At 41.3% G+C, this 22,033-nt stretch overlaps 2 protein-coding genes across 2 annotated transcripts; one reads left to right on the top strand and one right to left on the bottom strand.

Annotated features, from left to right (window-relative positions):
* Positions 1-1,685: 1,685 nt before the first annotated feature.
* LOC115776731 (zinc finger protein 239-like) lies at positions 1,686-9,047 on the top strand. Its single transcript, XM_030724491.1, has 3 exons — positions 1,686-1,860; positions 5,209-5,292; positions 6,532-9,047. The coding sequence occupies exons 2-3, from the start codon at positions 5,275-5,277 to the stop codon at positions 7,630-7,632; spliced, it is 1,119 nt and encodes a 372-aa protein (XP_030580351.1). The 5' UTR covers positions 1,686-1,860; positions 5,209-5,274; the 3' UTR covers positions 7,633-9,047.
* A 2,343-nt stretch (positions 9,048-11,390) lies between these two features.
* Positions 11,391-18,071, bottom strand: saraf (store-operated calcium entry-associated regulatory factor). The gene is made up of 7 exons (XM_030724581.1): positions 17,900-18,071; positions 16,694-16,872; positions 14,537-14,735; positions 14,165-14,440; positions 13,826-13,979; positions 13,597-13,691; positions 11,391-11,837 (listed from the first exon to the last, which is right to left on the bottom strand). The coding sequence occupies exons 1-7, from the start codon at positions 17,964-17,966 to the stop codon at positions 11,812-11,814; spliced, it is 996 nt and encodes a 331-aa protein (XP_030580441.1). The 5' UTR covers positions 17,967-18,071; the 3' UTR covers positions 11,391-11,811.
* Between the last annotated feature and the right edge of the window lie 3,962 nt (positions 18,072-22,033).

The raw sequence follows: 22,033 nt of genomic DNA, 5'->3' as shown, positions 1-22,033 counted from the left end.
CTCAGACTCCTCAGGCCTCAGGTAGAAGGTTAAAGGTTAAAGAAATCACATGTTTAAAGCTTTATAAGTATTCATAAAAAGTTTTATGTTCCAAAAACTGTAAATTTCCATAAGATTATGATCAGGTTGTACTGAAAGAGTTAGCAAACAACCTTAGAGGAGTTTAATTTCTGTGGCAAAGATTAGAATTTATCAACTTAAGACGATGAAGCCATCTTTCTAAAGGACAAATATAACATTTTAAAAAGTGTTAATAAATTTTCTAACAGTTCTAATGTGGCATTAATTTAAAAATGTGAATTCCTTTCTATTAAATCTTCTATTGAAGGCACATTCAGTGATGAACAGCACAGTTAAATATGCTGGAATATCTCTGCAGAGGCCAAAATGTAAAATCAGATCAGTTAAACAAGGATGGAGTCTGTGCTTCCAGAGCAGTCAGCCTGTTCAGGTCAAAGGCAGATGGGTTAACCAGACTGGCGTATATGGTGCTTGCATTAGATGTCCCTGTTGGAAAAACAAAAACCATCTCATTTGAAAAAAAAAAATCAAAGATCCTAATTTTTTTACTGGTAGCATTGGTGCTTTGGATTTTTTTGACTCATAACATCACGTTTAAATTACTATATTTGAAATCCTGTCTCTGTTTGTAATGCTGTAACACTGCAGGATGCACCACAGTGAAGTCTCCTGCAGGAGCAGGTGGCTTTTTATAGTTCTTGGCTCCATATGTGTGAGCTGCCATTCATAAGCAGGCAATAGCTCTTCAGGACTTTACACAGATGCAGCTTTTTTCATCCTAACTACTTCCATCCCAGCTCCACTCACATCTCAGAGGATACCCAGCACACACAAGGTCACAGCCCAGCTGATTAGTGTACGTGCACAATGAGGGGAGGAAGGAATGTGTAAATCAAATCATCTTCCTCTCTAAGTGTAATTGTATTTTTCTCTTACTAAATGCCTTATAGCTGCAGCTGTCGTCATATATCTACCACTCAGTTTGGGTTTTGACCCTAAGTCAACTTGGAAGGTTACTGGGTGTTTAAAAAACATGAATATGAATGAGCATGAATTTATTGATTCTGACCTCTACCACAGCACTGCTGAGATGAGCGATGGCATCATTTAACACCTGTAGCTGTTGCTGTGTTGATCGCTGCATTTTTATCACACATATGTGTGTGTGTGCTCAGAATGAACTGAATGATGAGCTGCTTCATGATTAGATGAAGCAAACGTAGCATCTGAAGTTAAGAATAAGAATAAGAATCTGTCTAGGTTCACGGAGGACTATTTAAGGATGTATGCTGTTGAGATACGTGGAGCTTACTAGCATCAGAATCAGCGAGAAGCAATGTTGAAAAATAGAAAAAAATACTCAGATATTGTGATTTAGTGCATTGTTATCAGTTGAAACAAGAGCATCAACAAACCATCAAGATCTAGTTTATGAAATCTGGATAATTAATTGAGAATTTGTTCATCAGAGGGGAAACACGTGTGCATTTGTATATTATTAGTAGTAAATTACATAAAGTATAGTATGGGGGGAAATCATGAACCTGGAGAGCGCAGCAAACTGCACTCACGCGATTTACCATGAAGACCACAAGGGGGCAGTAATGCGGCTCTAAAGCATGACAGCTGCCAGAAAGCAGTTGTGAGGAAGAAGGTGAGGTCAGTGTGGAAGATGGAGGCTTGTGCGTGGCGATGGTAAAGGAGGCAGTAGCAGACGGAGAGGGCCTCACGGTGCGCCTGTCCCAGGCTCAGCGGTTCCTGACCGTTTTCTCCCGGCGCTCCGCTGCGGGCTGCCTCAGCACAGGCCTCCTGCTGCCGGCCTCGGGGCTGTGGGTGCAGGTATGTGACAGTGTGGCGTGTTCAGCGCGTTTCTGCACAGCCCCCATCCTGCTGTGAGACTGATGCGGAGGAGCACCTCAGGCTGACTGAGGCTTCTTCCGCCCCCCCCTTAAAAAGTTTCCTTAGTGGGCTAAACACAGCTCGTGCCTCCGTGTGGATGGTTTTAAGTGCCCTTCCCGAGTAAGGTTATGCAAATAAAATGATTTTAGTTGGTGTTTGGACCGGGGACTTTCTGGGGACGTGTCTTCATTAAAACTTAGTTTGAGGGGTCTGGCATAGTTAACAGCTGGGCTACGTGATGTAGTGAACAAGAATTCAGTGTTTTTGCAGGAGAACTGTGAATCAGTGTGATTCTAGTTAAACTGACCTGCTGCATTCTGTCAGCAACGGGGACAAGGACACAGCTGCGAGTCTGGCAGCACAGTACCCTGAGGAACTCCATAATTAACCTTAGGGTGTGAAGAAGACTCCTCATTTACATGAACAAACTGGAGTCTATTAGATCTTTGAAACTGTTCTTCCTAGAAGTCTTCAGATATGGCAGTGCAGGTTGTTCTAATATTGAACTTCAGCTTTTGAAACTCCATATTGCTGCAGTGATGTGGCTATTTGGCCACATCACTGCAGCAATATTTTTATGATTAGCAAACTTCTAAAAGTAGAAAGCTAAAGAATTTGGCAGTTTTTCCAATGAAGAAGTGTGACATCACCCTGGATGTTTGTTCAGGGAAATCAGAGATACTCAAGCTGGAAGCATTTGGTCACTTCTACATAGAATGACCCAGTTTATTTTTAAGGGTTAGCTGTTCAAACATGAACATACACAAGGACAAATACAACCTCTGCCTCATACCTGATAAAAAAAAATTGAGGAGGTTTCACTACCAGCTTACCTGTCTAAATCAAAGTGTGGTATGTCTGTGGCAATTTAAGCAAACTGATCCAGGATGGCTGGATTATACAAGAAAAAAAATCATTGTGGTCAGAAAACCTTCATTTTCTGAAATTCTGACATTTTATTTTTGGATTAACTTTGCTCTTGTCGGGTGTGTCCCTGACAAGTTTCTTCTTCATGGATCCATTGCCACAGCATTAAAGTGATCCTGCATTATGGTGTTTGTCACAGAGAGGCTTCTCTTAGATTCATCAGGTGTGGTGGGGAAAGTCTTGAGAAGGTCTTCTGTTAAAGTGCTATGAAGGTTTTTCTTGAAAAGCTGGTTGAGAGGTACTGGATCTTGTGACTCTGGGGCTCACTTTTCTTTTGAGTTTGGTCTTGTGTGCCAAATACACCCTGTACAAATTACCAGTGGGGTTGTTAATCAGTTTCAGCTGCTTTGGTGTTAATGAAATTGACAACAGTTGCACTAGAGGGACAACAATGAGGCAACCCCCAAAACAGGTGGAGGCCACTGACATGTTTTCCCTCCTCATGAGGATAGGAGCCACACTGTCATCTGATCACCACCTATTGGTGACTTAGATCCAGTTGGAGGGAAGGCTGCCGGACACACCTGATAACGGTAGTGCCTAGCAGAGCCATGAGGTCTTTAACTCCCACAGTTGGAAGATTTTTTTTTTTCTTGAATCCCTGTAGTGTTTGAGGATGTTGAATCCAAATGGGCCATGTCCAAGTCTATTGCAGAGGCAGCTGGCAGGAGCTGTGCACGGATGGTAATTGGTGCCTGATGGGGCAGCAACTTACAGGCCGCTAGTTTCAGAGAAGGAAACCATCAGACTGAAGGAGACTTTCTGGGCTTGGTTGGCATAGTGGTGCAACAGAGAAGGGCTGAAGGTTTGCAACCTGAAGCAGAATCTCAGGTGTAGGAGGACCTCTGAATGTGGGAGGAGGACAAGTCTGACCTAAACTGGTGATATTGCTGGACAGGAAAAACACACTTTGCTGAACTCCTAGACTCGACCAAAACACCCGAGGAGCTGGAGGCGGCACTTGAAGCCTTGGGAAGCCTTACCAGTTACAGTGGCACAACTTACTGCTGTAGTTAAGAAGACGGCAGGCAGTGTTAATTTTGACAGCAAATTTTGATTCACATTTAGTCATAGTCTTTTGACGAAAATGTAATTTAGTTTTAGTCATAATTTAGTATCTGAATAGTTTTAGTTTTAGTCTAGTTTTAGTCGACGAATTATCGTAAGAATATAGTCGACTAAACCTACAGTCGATTTAGTGACTAAAATATAAAGGGTTTTGTTTGTCACAACGTCAAAGAACAAATGTGTCCATACATCGGCTCTTCTCTTTCTCCCTGCTGACATTGTTTACATAACTTAGTTCTAGTGGAAGTAACGACCAATCACAGGCTAGTTTGTCCTTCCTGGGTTTAGAGCAAATTTGCGCAACTGTGCGTTTGATTGGATGTTTTCCTAACTTGTCCCGCCCTGTCACAAAATTAAATCAGTTCTGATTGGATGTTGTCCCCGCCAAGCATTTTCGTCTTTTCATTCATTGATGAAAGTGTCAATTAATTTCGTCATATTTTTTTTAAATCATTTTAGGTAGTTTTAATTTAGTTATCGTCTCGTTTTCGTCATGAAAAAAAAGAGTCGTTGACGAAAACTATGACGAAAATATTTCATCAACGAAATTAACACTGATGGCAAGGTTGATGGTTGCTTGATGCTAAACACACAAATACTGACAGTATTATTATTTATCAGTGTTGCTTCTGTTGCTATTTTTGTTTGCGTTTGTGCTCAACAAGGGTGGCACCCTGCTGTGATCTGTTGGCCAGTTCTGTGTAAAATTTTGATCCTGTCCTTTTATCATACAGTATTGTTTTCCTTATTCCTTTTTATTAAAGCAATCTTAGTATCAGTCCCAGCTTTATCAGATCTTACTGTCAAATATTTTACAGTATTGGAGATTACGAGCTTTAGTGTTTCAGCTGATTTTCAATTAAAATTAATTTAAGCTTTTTTCAGCTAATGTTTTTTTTAAAAAAAACTTTTAGTTTAAAACTCAGTAATTTTCAGTCTTTTTCAAACAAGTAAAAGGCTTTGAAGTAGTGTATCATCTCCACTAATAAATAAATTCTGTTATTGAGGAAAATGACTAAACAGTGTGGAGTGTAAGCTGCTGTAGAAACATTTCATTTTTTTGAAGTTCAGCATAGTAGACTAAAATTCCTTCTTTAATGTCATTATATGTATTACATGTTCTCCTGTGCTGCACTTCGACACTACTCTGCTTTATATTTGATGCTATGCTTTTTCTGGGCATGCAGGCGGCGGCTTTTTGTCAGTCACTTGTCTGAATGTTGTTTTGAGTGCCTTCTTGCATCATTGTTGTGGGTGTTTCTGTACTGAAGAGTCTTATTTTTATGCTTTTAGACTGAACACAGAGCTGATAGAAGAAAGTCGTTACAAGGACACTATCTTTACCAGTGAGCCAGCAAAATGAGCGCTTCAGAAGAGGTGAGATCAAAGAGAAATTAACATGTTTCAAGCTGGGCAAATATACATGCCTGGCCACCACATCAGCATCACACAGACATTTTTGACATCATATCATAAGGATCCTTTTATTGTCCTTGAAAGTGAGCATTGCTCACATGATTTACCATTATGTTGTACAGCACAGTTTCAAAATGATGAACTAATCATTTAAAAAACATTAATTTGTACATGATTAATAAGTGCTATTAACAAATCACAGCTGTGTTTTAAATTCTCACTCCCAGTGAGCGGTGCTCACTTTATCCAAACAAACTTCCTGTGACTGAGAACCCTGTTCCTTCCTCAAATGCTACTGTTGTAAACTACTGCTAATAAGAAAGAATTAAAAGGTAAAATGTTTCCCACCTGATGTATGACAGTCAATGCCACTCTGTTGGAGGAGCCCAGTGAATCTGGTGTGTCTTCCTTTCATTGATCGGTAACAACAACTGAAAGCCCGAGCAGCATTTTTATTTGCATGGAAAATGAAAAATGATTATGCCATTTGTATGCCTGAAACTTCTCATCTTTTGCAGATGAGAAGTTTCAGGCTGCTGTGCATCAGCTCCAACAGCTTTAGCCATCTCTTCTCCTGTGTAGTCATGACTTTGGTTTTTTGTTTTTTAAAAAAGACTCTGCTATGGGTATAAATTTTCCTTTGAAGACAGTGATGATAATAATAGCTGCACTGGCTTCTCCACTGTATTTTTCTTTGTGCACAATGTAACAGTGACAGCACAAGTTAAAATCTCCATAGCTAATTGTTTCCAGGCACAATGAACACAAAGGTTTGCTTTTTAATTCCATGGAAGATTGATCTGTTTTCCATTTTGCTTGGAATGTACATTTCTCTTGGTCCAGTTTCATGATGAGGACGACACCAGCTCTAATTGAACCAGGACATTTATCGGTCGATTCGAGGATCAAACACCTGTTGTGAATGTTGCCATTAAGCTCCTCGTTAGAGAACAGCAACTTGTGCAAAAAGTTCTGAAACATTTAACAGTTGGACATGTGCATTCAAAAGCTTAGAGAAGGTCACATTAAGTTCACCTGCAAAGGTTTGAATGCATTTTAGGCTCGTCCTAAAATTTCACCCAAAAGCCAAATATCCCTAACTTTTTGTGAGTAGTGTATATGTTAACAGTCCACAGTATGTAGTTACTTGCACTATTTGAGCAAGTTCTCCACTGACCTTAATTTCTTTTTTTTTCCCAGTTGAAACCAACAGAGCCTGACAGAAGCAGACCTCATCAGTGTCTGACTTGTGGGAAATCCTTCAGTCGGCTGTGTAGTCTACGAAGACATGAACTGAGTCACACTTCTGAGGAACTATACCACTGTGAACAGTGTGGCAGCAGTTTCAGCCAATTAAACGCTTACAAGCTACACCTGTATACTCACCCTGAAGAAACATCATACTGCTGCAGCCAGTGTGGGAGAGATTTCAGTGACCAGAGTTCCTATAGAAAGCACCTTCGGGACCACAATGGACCATATCAGTGTGAGCAATGTGAAAAAAGTTTCAGTTACTTAAGTATTTACAAAATACATATGCGTGTCCACACTAAAGAAAAGCCATACTGCTGTGACCAGTGTCCCAAGAGTTTTAGTTTTTTAAGCTCATACAAGCGACACCAGCTGAGTCACAGTGGAGAGAAACCTTACCAGTGTGATTTTTGTGGCAAGAGTTTCACTCAGTCAGGGCATTTCAGTCTTCATCTGCGGAATCACACTGGAGAGAAACCGTACGAGTGTGGCCAGTGTGAAAAGAGCTTCAGTGACTTGAGCAGTTACAAGATACACCAGCGTGTCCACACAGGAGAGAAACCATACTGCTGTGACCAGTGTGGAAGGAGTTTTTCTCAGTTAGGTAATTATAAATCACATTTACGCATACATACAGGAGAAAAACCATTCCAGTGTGAATTGTGCAAGAAAAGTTTCTCTATTTCAAAAACGTACAAGCAACATATTCACACTCACACTGGAGAGAAACCCTATAAGTGTAAAGAATGTGGCAAGAGTTTTGGTCGTCTAAGCAACTATATTCGCCACCTTCGCATCCACACTGGAGAGCAACCCTTCAGCTGTGACCAGTGTGGGAAATGTTTCAATAGCTCATACAGTTACAACCGCCACCTACGTGTTCACACTGGAGAGAAACCATACTGGTGTTCGCATTGCAAGAGACTCTTTACTCGTTCACAGTCCTTAAAGAAGCATCGCTGCACTGCGATTCATGATGATGAAGAGCGAGAAAGTGAGGTGAGCTACTCCTCAGCAAATTACAGCCTACAACAACAGGTGACAAACTAATGTAAGAACCAACTTGGACATCCTGACAGTAATTGAGACTTACCTAACATGTCGGTATGAAAAAAATCCCCCAGTGGTCATTAGAGCAGTCACTGATCATTTGTGCCCTATTAAAGGGGAGTGTCATCCTAGAGGAGCCCATGCTCACCATGATAAAGGTGATAATTTGCTTTATATTGATTTGCATTTAACTTTCTAAATGGGCAAATGCACCCAAACTAGATGTCGCTCACACATAAGAGCCCCGGGTACCTTCTGTAGAAGTCGAGCATTTAAGATTCTTCTTTACAGCAGGTCGGTGTGATATCTTTGTAGCTGTTCTTTTGTAGGTGAGCTCAGGGCCAAGAGTAGTTCACACTAGAATCTGATATTGGCCACATTTAAAGAGCAGTGTAGACAGCCAAAAAAATCAGATCTAGCCAAGAGGCCTGGTCATGTAAAATATATATCCAACAGACTTTTAAACTGACATAGGGATGCTAGTTTGAGTGAATGAGGAACTGAAAAGAGTCATTTCTTTTCATTTTACAAACTTTTGATGTTAACAGCTTAATTGTACCTTATAGCACTTTTCTGGTTTTACTGACCTTTACACCACAAGCTGCATTAACCCATTCACACACATTCATAAAGCGCTTTAATCTGTGCACTTTAAGCACTATCATGCACACTAATATAATGCATCGGGGCAACTGGGGTGCAGTGTCTTGCCCAGGATTCAGCATCCAGACTAGAGGTGGCCTGCTTGTTACAAATACCTGTATTTTAGCCATGACAGTAGTAAAAACAGTGCGATTACTTTTATAAAAGCATACGATCAACTTATAATGATAAGTCATAAAATGTCAGAAACCACTCCTGTTGATCACCCCTTTAAATGTATCTGAATGAAATGCAGTGTTTGTCTAGATTAAATGTCCCAGAAACAAAGTTGCTCACAGAACTGGGAAAAATACGTTTGAAAAAAATTTCTCAAGGTGTGTGTCAGACCTTACTGTGGACTGTTTGATGCCTTTGTTATTGTTTTCAATCCACTGCATGTGTAATTTGTAAATCTTGTATGATTTAGGATAGTTCTTAATATATATGCAGTTGATTATAATTAATAAATACCTTTTTAAAGATAAGATTGCTCCACAATGAAAGTTTAGTTCACAACTTGCAACAAAACAGATCACTCGGGGAACATATCCGAGAGGTGAGATGATTTTAAATCTCACGTTTGTCGTAGCTGGACCGAAGCTGGTCTGTCAGAGCATCACTGTAACATTAATGTTGGGGATCCATTTTTGTTAATGTGACTTGTGGTAAGAATGAAAAGGCTGACATATTAATATGACTGTATATGGTGTAGCATTACTGTCTAGGATTGGAGGTTGAAAAATCAAACTTATATGCGACCATAAAATAAATAAATGCTGATACTGATATTAATGAAATCCTGGAACTGTACCTTAATTCCTTCAGTCAGTAAGGAAGCTTCTCTTTGGATCTCTCACTGAAGTGGATCTGTTTGTTTCTGGCAGACACAAAGCTCCGTCTGTTGCAGTAAAATGCAGCTGTTTCTGTCCTGGATGCAGTTTGCATTTCACCATCGCACTCTTGTCCTTTTGTGCAATAAAAATACAAGTAATGTGCATATCTGCACTCCTCAAAAGCTGTACACCACACCGCCATTCTCTTCTTCCCTGCATCCAAACTGAGATGAGCTGATTGTCGTGCAAGTGCACAGCAAGTCAACACAAGTAACAATATAATTGCAACTGTAATGGAAATGCTGAGTTTTAGTACAGTTGCATTACTGTGTTACTGAAAAAATGTGATTACAGTCGTGCATTACTTGGTAACGTGTTGCACCCCACACTGGTTACTTCAGATAAATCTCCCCTGTAGAATTTGTTTAATTTTGCATCTAAAGATTATTTTAATTACTTAGTCAGTATAGTTTTATATGAAAATGTTTGGATTGTAAAGCAGCTGATTATAACTTTAAAATATTTTTTCAATATTTCGCATAAAAGTTATTCATTACAAGATGTTTAAACTTTTGTGCATTTTTCACATAGTAGCATCATCAGGGCACTGGGGTGCACATCAGCCTAAAAACGGGTTCAATTCCGGCCCCGCAAACTAGCTGGTCTGGAACCAGGAACCCGTGCCGAAAGCGGCAGAAGGGCGTGACTCTGCTGACTCAACATCAAGTTTTCTACCATATTACATGTGTATTACAGGAGAAAAGCAAAGCGATTTTCACGGCTGTGAATTAGGTTGGGCTCTAAGGCTGAACTTGCTGCTTTGTATCAGTTCATATCACAGATAAAAGGACACAAAGTGCGTACTTGTCGTCTTGCTCTAATCTCTGTCTGTGTTTCCCTCTGTGCTGCACACAGATGCTGCAGTAGTTTGGTTTGGACCGTAAAACGTATTTGCAGCACAAGAAAGGAGAGCGTGTTCTCCCACGTTTGTGACCTTCGGCTTCCGTGTCCAGACGAGGACCCGCCCACACTCAGACGTAAAGGAGCAGCTCACAGAAACGCGGTGGGAACGCGGGCCCGTTCTTAAGCGTTTCGCCGGTTCATTGGGATCGGCACGGGAACTTGCTCCGGCTCCAGAACCTCGGCGGTGGGAAAGTAGCATGTGTGTATTTATGATTTGGTGTGGCTGCCTGTCCATTTCATGAAATGCATAAAAGAAATCTGGGGGGGAATGGATATGGATAAATGGCTGTAAAAACTTAACACCTGCATGAGAAAAAGCAAATACATTCTCATTTTTGGCTTCTTTGACATACACTCTGTAGAGTGTATGTCAAAGAAGCCAATGCTACAGGAGCTGCTCGGCCACGAAGCTCCCGGAAAAGAGAGTTTATGTGCGGTTAATGCCAGGAGAGGTCAGGAACTCTGCAGTTACTGAATTAGCAGAGCGTATCTTTTACACACTCTGTCCCTCAGCACTCGATGAGCCCGCTCTGTGTATCTTTACACGGTCTGCTGCTTCCTGGCTGAGTTTCGGTTCCACTTTGCAATAATACCATTTACAGCCCATCGAGGAGGGAAGAATTTTCATGAGCTGACTTGTTGCAATGGTGTCATCCTGTTAATTCAGCGAGCTCTTCAGAACAACCCATTCTGTCCCATATGCAGACTGCAGTTTGTCTTACAAACCCAGTTCTGAAAAAGTTGGGATACTATGTAAAATATAAATAAACAGAATGCAATGGCTTGCAAATATAAACCCACATTTTATTCACAACAGAACACAGAAAACAAATGTTTAAAGTGAGAAAATGCACCATTTTAGGAAAAATAGCTCGTTTTGAATTTGATGGCAGCAACACGTCCCAAAAAAGCGTTTCCCACTGTGCAGCGTCCTCTCTTCATGTAACAGTCCGTCAGCATCCGGGAACTGAGGCGAGCAGCTGCTGGACTTTGGGAGAGGAATGCTGTCCCGTTCTGTCTGATTGAAGCTGCTCAGCAGTCCTGGGTCTGGGCAAATAAAGTGGGGACTGCAGTACTCTTGGGGGCTCTGGATGTACAGAAGATCTTTTATCTATGAGTCTTTGCTGAGTTGCCAATTCAAAAAGACTCCTGACCTGTGCTCTTTGCCACATGTCTCCCCCAGTCTCTTCTCCCGCTTTCCTGTCATAAATTATACTGTCAATAAAGCTGCTGTGGCCAAAAAATAAATATTAAAACAGACTCAAATCACGGATCTCTCTCATGCTCAGCTGCTGCACAGAAACAAACATTTTCTCCACATTTATATAATTTGATTTATTGGAAATTAAAAGGTGCTACAGTATTCATATATTCCTCCCTGAGTCAGCAGGGGAACCCTAACTTCTAAAGTAACAAATATGAACAGAAGCTTTAAGAGTGGATTACCACTGAAATATTTATCTTGCCTGCAAAGAGCTAATCCAATCAGTGATCACCTGCGAGATCATTATCCTCTAAACAATAAAGTCATGCCAGGTTCTTACAATGAACACTGAAGCTTTTAGGCTGCAACCCAAACCACACACTGACAGAAAAACAACAGCTAAGCAGCAAAGTTCTGTTTGGACACGTTCATCTCTGCACGAAGAAAGGAGCAGCAAACGCTGAGCTCATAAGCTGCAGCGCACCCAGTCGTATTATCCACGTCATCATTGTACAAACTGTGTCCAATTACAAGCTTCTATCTTCTTTTGGTTCCTCCAAAACCTGAAAACCAAACACAGCAAAGTTCATCAAGCAGCTGTGCTCATGTAACAACTCATTTATAGACTCAGCATTTCAAAACACACAAAAATGAAGGACTGCACTTTTCACTTGTCATTTTGATTGTGTGTGCCATCTTATTAGAACACTGTTTTTAGAGATCCTAGGAGATATTCATGTTACTGTGGGTGGCATCAGCCATCTATGATTATGACATATCAATTTTATGTACAAGGGGTCTATATGCTTATGCTACAGCTTATTGTAAGAGACACTGAGACTGGCAATATCATAATTATAACAATAAGTCAGCAGTGTGTGTATAAAGTTCTTTAGGACTGATTGTGTGGATGTGACTGAGCTGTTAATTCATTCACGAGCAGCCAAACCAGGATGAGATGCTTAATGACTCATACACAAAATCAGGCATCAAATCCAAGACATGCAAATGTGGGAACTATCTTGGTTTAATTTTATAATAGCTTTTAAAAATAATGCATGTAATACAATAGTGTACATACTGCCATTCTACGTCATTTGCCAAACAAGCAATCACTGGCTGCAGCGCACGGCTTGACGGTGTTTGAAAACAGCGCATTAATCCCACTAATCGTGCTCCTGTGGGGCTCAGTCAGTCTGACTGACTGAAAAGAAAAATACTATTTCATGTAACACAGCTAGAAGAATCCGTGAACTTAGTGCAGTGGGTGATATCAGCCAGCTTTAAAATCCTTAACTATCCTGTTCTGATCATCTAAAATTTCCCTCATACTATGTATCCGCAAATGGTCTGGCATTTACACTGAGACAATTTATTAGGTACACCTGTTAAAGCAAATAGTGTAATCAGACAGTCAGATGGAGGCAACTCAATAACTCAATGTAGCCAGCTGAACCTGCTGAAGCTCAGACTGGGCAGAAGCAGAAGACCACAGTGGGTGCCCCTCCTGCCAGCTAAGAACAGTAAACTGAGGCTACAGTTCTTACAGGCTCACCAAGACTGGAAAAAGCAGCCTGTTCTGATGAGTCTCTGTTTCTGCTGCGACATTCAGATGGTAGGGTCAGAGTTTGAAATCATGACTCCAGCCTGCCTTGTATTCAGGCTTCAGGCGTCTGGTGGTGAATTGGTGTGGGGAATATTTTCTTGGCGCACTTTGGGCTCCTTATTACCAAATAAGCATTATTTAAATGCCAGCTCCTACCCGAGTCCATCCTGCTGCGGTACAGTGCCCTCAGGAATGTTTTAAACAAAGACACAATTTTTGTAGTTTTGTCTGTGTACACCATCACAGTGACTGTAAATCAAATGTGTGAGTGAAGTGCAGACTTTCAGCTTTAATTTGAGGGGTTTTACAAAAACTTTAGATGAACTGTGTAAAAATTACAGCCACTTCAATCAATGAGACGATTGACAAGCAATTTATAGCACGGGCATGTGTGTCTGCCAGTGGAATTAGTCACTAGTGTTTACCGATGGTGTGACTGCTGACAGAAGCAGCAGGGTGAACTATGACCTGTACAGGCTTTACTCTGAGTTCACTGTACTCAGATGGCCTCCACAGTCAAACCAACGCAGCACCTCTGAGATGTGGTGGATGGGAAATTCACATCATGAACAAATCTGTGCGATGCTGTCGTATCAGTACGGACTTGATGAATCTATGTCAGGGAGCGTTAAGGCGAAAGTAAAAAGGTGCAAACTGTCAGTTTGGTCTTTCACACTTAAGTATGCATCCCTTTTAACAGCATGCAGTCCTGTTACCTGAAGCAGTGCGGGTCCCAGAGGAGGGAGGGTCTCTTGCAGGAGAAGGTCTGTTGTTAGGGAAATTGGAGCTGTTATAATTGTAGGGTTGGCTTCTGCAAAATAAATGAGATACAGAGACAAAGCATGAATGACCTGAAGACACGGCATAAAATGTAAGAGGAAGGTGAAATGCAGTTCTGTAGTCCCCATTTTCCACTCTTCTCTCTCTTCACGCCTCTTTACTAACCTCTGACGACCAAAAAGGTATCCAAGCATCCCGCCTGTTCCCATTCCAGTCCAGAAGCCTCCTCCTGTGCTGGGAGCTGCTCGGCCTCCTGGGTACTGGTGTCCATGAGTGTAATCACTGCGGAAACCGTAACCTGGGTTGGCACCAGGATAATCTGAGCAGAAAACAAGAAGTGATTAGCAACAAAGTTGATGTCTTTTTTCATACAGCAGCAGTTCAGTCTGGATGACACAAAACATGACAACGGTCCTTCCTAACAAAAGGATGTGTTGCTTTCACTGTGTTTTCCGCAGACCATTATGACCCATGGTAATCACTGTATCATTTTGCATCAGCTACCTGTGAAGTCCGGTTTGAATCCTGGGGGAGGTGGTCCTGCTGTGGAGCCATGGTGATTGTGTCCAGGATAGCTGGTTTGTCCACCATCTTGCCCCCACTGAAATGTGTTCCCACTAAGGAACAGTTTATAGATGCCAAAGGCTAAGAGCAGAAGCACAGCAACAACCAGCAGGCCTCCTGAGTTCTCACTCCCTGGGGGGTAGGAGCTCTGGTGGTGATGCTGATGTCTATCTCCAGATGAACCACTAAAGAAACTGGAGGCAAAATCCCCAAGATCTGAGATAGGGAAAAGGACAAAACATTTTTAAACAGCTCATCCATGTGTAAAAATAAATAAATGCCTCACTCGTTTTCATCGCCCCATCCTCCTACCTCCAAATCCTTTAAATCCACTGTGGGAACCCCTGCTGCCTTGAGCCCTCCTATGACCCTCTTCAGTCATTTCCAGTGTGTACTCCAGTCCACAGGAGCCCTTCAGTATGTAGGCATCAGCAGGGTGGCTGTAGCCCTCACAGCTCACCGCAATGTGACCAAATCGGTATGTGTTGTCCATATCAGTCTTGCACTCCCACTGTGCACAATTAAGGATATAATTCCTCTATTAGTATCTACTTCAATGCCATGTGTCAACACAGTGCAGAGCAGCTACCTAAACTCTGCTCCAACAGAGGTCGATTATCTCATTAATAGTTTTACATCCTCACTGTGTATGACTCTGGACACTGCGGACACTGTGTGTTTGTGAGGTATAACTCACAATCACACACCTTAAAGCAGATAACCTGTAAGCTGGAGAGGAATTTAGAAGATCTTCATTTAGCCTGAAAAAAACAGTTTCTTCCTCTATTTAAAAAAAAAAAAAAAGCCCTCCATAAAGGACATCTTAATACTCATCACTAAGTGAAGAAAATAAGAACCCCAGGTTTGTTTTCAGCAGTGCGGCCAGGCTGACAAAGAGTCAGCGCTCCTTTGAGCCGAGTACTCACTTTAACTAGTAATGACTTCATGAATTTATTCACAAATAAAATTTTAGTCATTAGAAAAAAATATTCGTAACTATCTCATAGACATATCATTATGTACAGAAAGTTTCAATACTTCAAACAATCCATCCATTTTCTTCCACTTATCTAGGGCCAGGTCGCAGGGGCAGCAGCCCAACAGAGAAACCCAGACCTCCCTCTCCAGCTTACATCAAGATGTTCCCCTGGGTAAGCCTGCCCTGGGTCTACCCCGGGACCTCCTCCCAGTAGGACGTGCCCAGAACACCACGCATAGTAGGCTCTATTCTGAGCCCCTCTGTAATGACTGCACTCATCACCTTATCTCTATGGGAGAGGCCAGCCACCCTTCGGAGGAAGCTCATTTCCGCCCCTTGTATCCGGGAGCTGGTTGTTTCAATCACTACCCAAAGCTTGTGACCACGAGTGAGGGTGGGGACGTAGATCGACAAACTGACAGCTTCACTTTCATGCTCAGCTCTGTCTTCACTACGACAGACCGCTACAGCACCAGCATCACTGCTGCTGCAGCCCCAATCCCACTCTCCTCTGCCCTCACTTGTGAACAAGACCGCGAGATATTAAACTCCCCCACAGCAACTCCATCCCTGACCCCGAGTGGGCACTCCACCCATTTCTGGCTGAGGACCATGGCCTCAGAATTGGAGGTGCTGATTCTCATTCCTGCTGCTTCACACTGGGAGTGAACCGCTCTGGTACGAGGTGGAGGCCACCACATGATGAAGCTAACAGGACTGCATCATCCGCAAAAAGCAGATGAGATTCTGAGGCCACCAAGGCTTGGCTACACCTAGAAATTCTGTCCATAAAAATTACGAACAGTATCAGTGACAAAGGGCAGCCCTGGCGGAGTCCAACACCTACAGGAAGCGAGTCTGACTTATTGCCAGCAAAGCGGGCCAAGCTGTCACTGCAGTTGTACAGGGACTGAATGGCCCGCAACAACGGGCCCGACACACCATACTCCCACAGCACTGCCCACAGGATGCCCTGAGGGGCGCAATCGAATGCCTTCTCCAGGTCCTTACTGTTCTTCACTCACCTCTTTTCACTGTTTATACCCCACGCTCTAGTTAATCATTAGTTATTATTAATCTCTGTCTCTCTACCACAGTGTGTTTTTTGTCCTGTCTCCCTTCCCACTGTCACCAAGAGCTTGCTCATAAGGAGTTGTTTTGATTGTTGGGTTTTCTCTGTATTATTGTAGGGTATTCACCTTACAATATAAAAGTGCACTGAAGTAACTGTTATGATTTGGCTCTATATTAATAAAACTGAATTGAAATAATCCTTCCTTATTGTCTACTGTAGATGCTCTAGATTGGCCTACTTTCTCTAACCCGCTTTCTGGTCAGTATACTGGAATATGTCAATATACAAGCCACCACAGGAAACCTTGAAGTCATTTCTTCAACAACATATTGAAATGAAAGCAGTTGAATCAATTGTTTCAATTCTAGTCAGATTTCCCACCCTATACAACCAAACTGCCCAGCAGGTCCCTCACCTGTACATCCACCCCATCCCAGCCTTTATTCACACACTGAACCACCTCTGGGACAAACGCCTGGCAGCCCGCTGACCCTCCAACACACTTCAGTTGAGGAATTGGGCTGGAGCGCCTTGCTGTGGTGTACCGATTCTTGTACAGAGTCAGTGCCTGGATGTCCCGCAGCAACACGCTGCCTGCAGTGGAAAGAAAGAGAAAATGGTTGGTTAAACCAATATTATATCACTTTACAGACATTAAAGCTCTTCCTCTGAAACAAGCATTGTATGTATTAGTTCTGAATTAAAAGAGCTTACCTCGAAGCATACCATCACAAGCTGGTTTTTTTTTGTTGTTTTGTTTTTTTATGTATTTCAAAATTAAGTGTACAGAGTTAAAAATAGCCGCTGGCCCTCTGCAGGGTCAGCAGCAGATCATATGAAACAGGCAGCCAACTCACAAGGCCACACAGGGCCATTCAGCTCAAATCACTGTGCTGTTCAAAGAAGACAAAAACCACCGTGCACATTTACAACAATGCACGTATAATACGGTCCCAGATAAATGTAGGCACAGTTATAAAAGCGCAGAACTGTCTGCAGAGGCAAAGCAGGAGACAAACAGCAGAGACTTTTTCTCTGCGTGCATAAGTGCATCAGTGAACTCAGCACACTCACTGGGACAGCTGACTGTCCTCAACACATTTGCATTTGTTTTGCGATTTTAAAACTGCTTGCACAGCTGACGAATGACCTCTTTAGTTTCAGAGAGACATGAGGGGTCTGACCTACACAGACGCACCCGCTCAGTGTCATCATCCTGCAGAAGCACTAAACTGCTGTGGACCCGACAATTAAACTGAGCTCGCACTGCAATAACTTATCGGCGATACGGGTATTATAGCTTTTCATCACCAAACTGTGTGAGTTATTCTAACCTGAAGTGTTGAATTCTGCTGAGGGGGCGCAGTGACTTTACTGGGTGGGTCTGGACCCCCGACACCCGTCCCTAACACCGACGCCGTAGTACCACAACCCTGTTACTGATCCTTTCAGTGCCCAGCAGACTGTAAGCTCAATCTGCACCGTATCCATCTGATAGCTCTCCAAATAAGTTACCCAAAAGCTACGCAGCACCGAGCGCTGCCGCGTTTCCTAAGCAGGGCAGCATCCGGGTAACTGTCGCTGAGCAGCAGATTAAAATGATTAAGAAACGCAAACCTACCGTCATCCCAGCTCTCGATGTGTCCCGCAAACAGAAACAGCAGCACCCCTGAAACAAACGTCTTCATTTCCTCGCTGTGTTTCTGAAACTACGTGAAACTAAAGCCCACCGGAAAGAAACTTTACTTCCGTGTTACGTCATCTGTTTTTGCTTTCCATGACCAACGAGGAACGTGCACGGCTGCGTTGTCGTTCGTCCAATCACAATGTAAAACAAATGACCTGTCTGTGACGTGTCCGCGTTGCAGGTCCTTCAGTGACGCTGTTCCTATGGCAGGCCGTTTTAACATAAAATCCGATTCACCACACTTACATCTCAGATATCTGAAATTGATTTATGACTAGACGTATTAGTAAATTCAGATATCTCTAATTATGTTTTGACTAGACAAAATACCTATTTGAGATATCTCTAATTACATTCTGACTAGTCGAAATGACGTCAGATTTACCATTGATTTGTATGGCGGCTTCAATTCAAGATATCTTCAATGAATTACTGACTATCTGAAACTCACATTTCAGATATCCACAATTAAATTATGACTAGTCATAAAGTTAATTCAAGATATCTTGTTTTTTATCTGACTAGTCAGAATGTAATTGTGGATATCTTAAATTACCATTCAAATTAAATTCATAGTCAGACAAGCGGATTTTATGTTCAAACGGCCTGCCATGGTTTCTGTGGATATCTCTGTTGATAAACAGACAGCAGTCAGCAGCGTTTATGAAGGCCTTACATGTAACTAGTGATGGGCAAAGCGAGGCTTTGTGAAACACTGAAGCTTTCGAAGCATTTGTGCCGGAATTGTATCGAGACTTCGAAACAATCTGAAACCCATGTCCACAGTGACACCTGCTGGCCAGTTTGATTATTGACACATCTTGATAACGCTGTTCAGTGAAACAATGACAGAGACCTGCACAATTACATCAAAGCTACTGATTATACCTGACTATCAGTAATGATCAGACTGTTAAAGTCAACAAGCTGTAAATGTAGTGAACAACGCGCTTCAACAAACACTGTTTTCTCTCTGTTAACATTTGTGAGGCTGTTTCAGTTACTCAGTAATTCAGTGGAACACACAAGAAACCAATTTATAAAATAAAATATACTGAAAACGATGCTATGTTTATTGTGAAAACCAAACATCTGTCTTTGGGCTCAGTCTGCTTTTTTTGTTGTTTTTTTTTGTGTAAACATATGTGATTTCATCATGTGAAGTGAGTGATGGTACCTGAGCTTTGTGTAAACATACGTGATGCTAAAAACAAAAGCACCAGCAGGAAGAAGAGAGCCAGACTCTCTCTCAGACGCACACACACACGTGTGTTGGCTGACGGAGACTCTCCCTGCAGGTAAAAGATCACTACGGGTTTCTGTGTCTTCCTTTATTTAACGGTGGTCTGAACCTAACACTCTCCTTACTGAACAATTTTTGTTGATAGTCTAATGACAAATGGGCTGGTTCTTGTATAATTAAGTGTAAAAAAATATCATGAAGGGCAAAAGGTAGATGGTAGCAATTAAATCTGAATCACAAACATATATTAACTGACAAAAAGCAAGTTCTAAATCACTGATGGCAAGCAGCTATGAACAAGGAAAAGAGAAAAAACTCCACAAACAGGGAGTATCTGCTTAATATCCCCAAAGCCTTAAAATAAACCAAACAAACAGGGACTGCAAGCACACACTGAGGTCTTGACAGATGTGGACCGACACCAAAAAACAGTTTACACTTTTTACAAGTCGTAGCATTTACACAAAAGTAACCGCACCATAGCAATTAAAGGCAAGCGCTTTAGAAATGTTATGGAGCATTTACATGCTCATGTTTTAATACAGTTTTAAGACAAGGACATTTTACCGTGTTTTGTGCCAGGAAACATTAGGTTGTAGGTTAAGACATCTGAACTGCTCTGAATCATCAGTTTTACAGCCTGCTGACAAAGACATACTCAAACCACTCTGAGGTAAAGCGAAGAAACCGTGCTCTCAAGCTTCTTTGTAATGACAGTTCACTGAATGAACGTGGAAAACAGAATTATGATCTTTAAACTGCCAGCAAACTAACTCTGTGTGACCTGCAAGTGGACAGTGTCGCCCTCCAGTGTGTGTCAGAGCGGTGAGGAGCAGGATACTTCTCCTGCCCACTCAGTCTCCAGGAGGCCATGTTCAACACAGCCACTAGAGCTGGATGAAAAGCAGCAGGGAAAATGGCACCTGACTGCCTTTAAATCCATGAAAGAAAAAATATAACTTTAAAATCTAACTTTTAAAAAGATAATTCTGACATAAATGCAGATATTTCAGGTGATCACCTTTGATAACCTGACTCAAAAAGAACCTATGAAAAGAAAAATATTGAAAAGTCTTGCTGCGCAGTGCGTTTGGGTTAGAGATGGATGACGAGGCAGAAGAAGTGTTTTAAAGACAGGAGAAAAACTGATTAATTTTGGCCAGGGTTCAACTAACTCAGAGAAAGTGTACTCTGGGACCACTATAGGCGTGATAAAAGTGTATTTTCTCTACATTTACAAATTCTTCTAAATAAATAAATAGAAAATATAAATAGAAAACCAGTAAATAGAAATCATTCATGGTTGATTCTATATTTGTATAAACAGCTTAGTAATCAAGCTCAACATAAAACTGGTAGTTCAGTTCAATTGCATTATATTGTAAAGACCCTACAATAATACAGAGAAAGCCCAGCAGTCAAAATGATCCCACTTGGTGACAGTGGGAAGGAAAAACTCCCTTTTAAAAAGAAGAACCCTGTTAAAAGGGAGGAAGCCTTTTTACATGATGCTTCTCTTTTGTTGGCAGCAGTAGTGTCGACACCTTGAAGTGGCTAGTCATAAATAAACTATGAAATAAATAAAATGTCATCCTGTATTTCTTTTGCTCACTATTTTTAAGGATGATTTTACACATTTATAATCTATATAAACAGAACAGCCTTTAACACCATTACAATATAAAAATCCTCATGAAAAAAGGGATTGTTTTGTTGTGGGATACACTTTTTTTTTCAAATCTTCCTAAATGATAGGACGTGCGCTTTGTTCAAATTCCATGTGCATAACTTGGCATGAGTTTGCTTCATAGTGTAAGCAAACAGGGGACAGATGAGGATTGTGTGTGAAATATGATGACCGACAATTAAAATTCCACTTTTTCCCTGAGAGGCAGAGATGGGAAGTAACAAAATACAAGTACTTCATCAATGTACTTCATTAGTTTTCAAGTATCCGTACTTGAGTATTTTTCTGACAATTTTGTACTTTGTTTTGTTTTGTATACAAACATTTTAACTTTCTGCTCCTCATATTCAAAATATTTTCATTACTTTAGGTTTACCACATCTGATGTTGATCATTGGTGTTGTGTAAAGTGCTTTGAGCGCTCAGAGTAGAAAAGCACTGTATAAGAACTAATCCATTTACCATTTCAACAATAATCCTGCTGGTCATCATCTTATCACCCATGACTGACACAAAAGACACAGAGATGAAAGAGACAAAATCATAATTCATTCATCATTTGTAGACAATACTCATTCTTCTGTTTGGGTGTGGAGACAAGGTGGAGACAAGGTCCCCCAAGTGTTCAAGCTGAATAGCTTATTTGAATGATTAATAGAAACTGAAATAAAGTTCATGTTCCCTTGTATTATTTTACTATTATATTAATATGATGAGGATCTGTTAGCTTTGCACAAAGCAGCTTGGAGAAAGATCCTTCAAAGAGCTCCTTTTTGCTTTTATAGTGTGAGCACATTTCAGACTTTGTACATTTTCACTTTAGCAAAGATGAATCAGTGCTTCAGCTTCTATCAGTCTTTTATAATACATGTATCTGTACCTCTACTTCAGTGAAGAACGTGTGAAGAGTGTGTCTTTCTTTGCCACCTGTGATGAGAGGACTATATTTAAATATATATATATATATATATATATATATATATATATATATATATATATATATGTAAACTCCCAGACAGCAGGATCACTGAGGACCTGCGTGTGAAGGTGCAGCTGAGTAACTGATTATACCATTATGTCTAATGCAACAGAGAGAGAGAGGCATTAACAGAAGGGCACAGAGAACTCTGATGTTGGG

The sequence above is a fragment of the Archocentrus centrarchus genome, unplaced genomic scaffold (assembly GCF_007364275.1).
Source record: "Archocentrus centrarchus isolate MPI-CPG fArcCen1 unplaced genomic scaffold, fArcCen1 scaffold_37_ctg1, whole genome shotgun sequence".
In the NCBI taxonomy this organism is placed as follows: Eukaryota; Metazoa; Chordata; class Actinopteri; order Cichliformes; family Cichlidae; genus Archocentrus; species Archocentrus centrarchus.
Note: the sequence above shows the minus strand (reverse complement) of the source record. Positions and strands in the feature narration are given on the sequence as shown.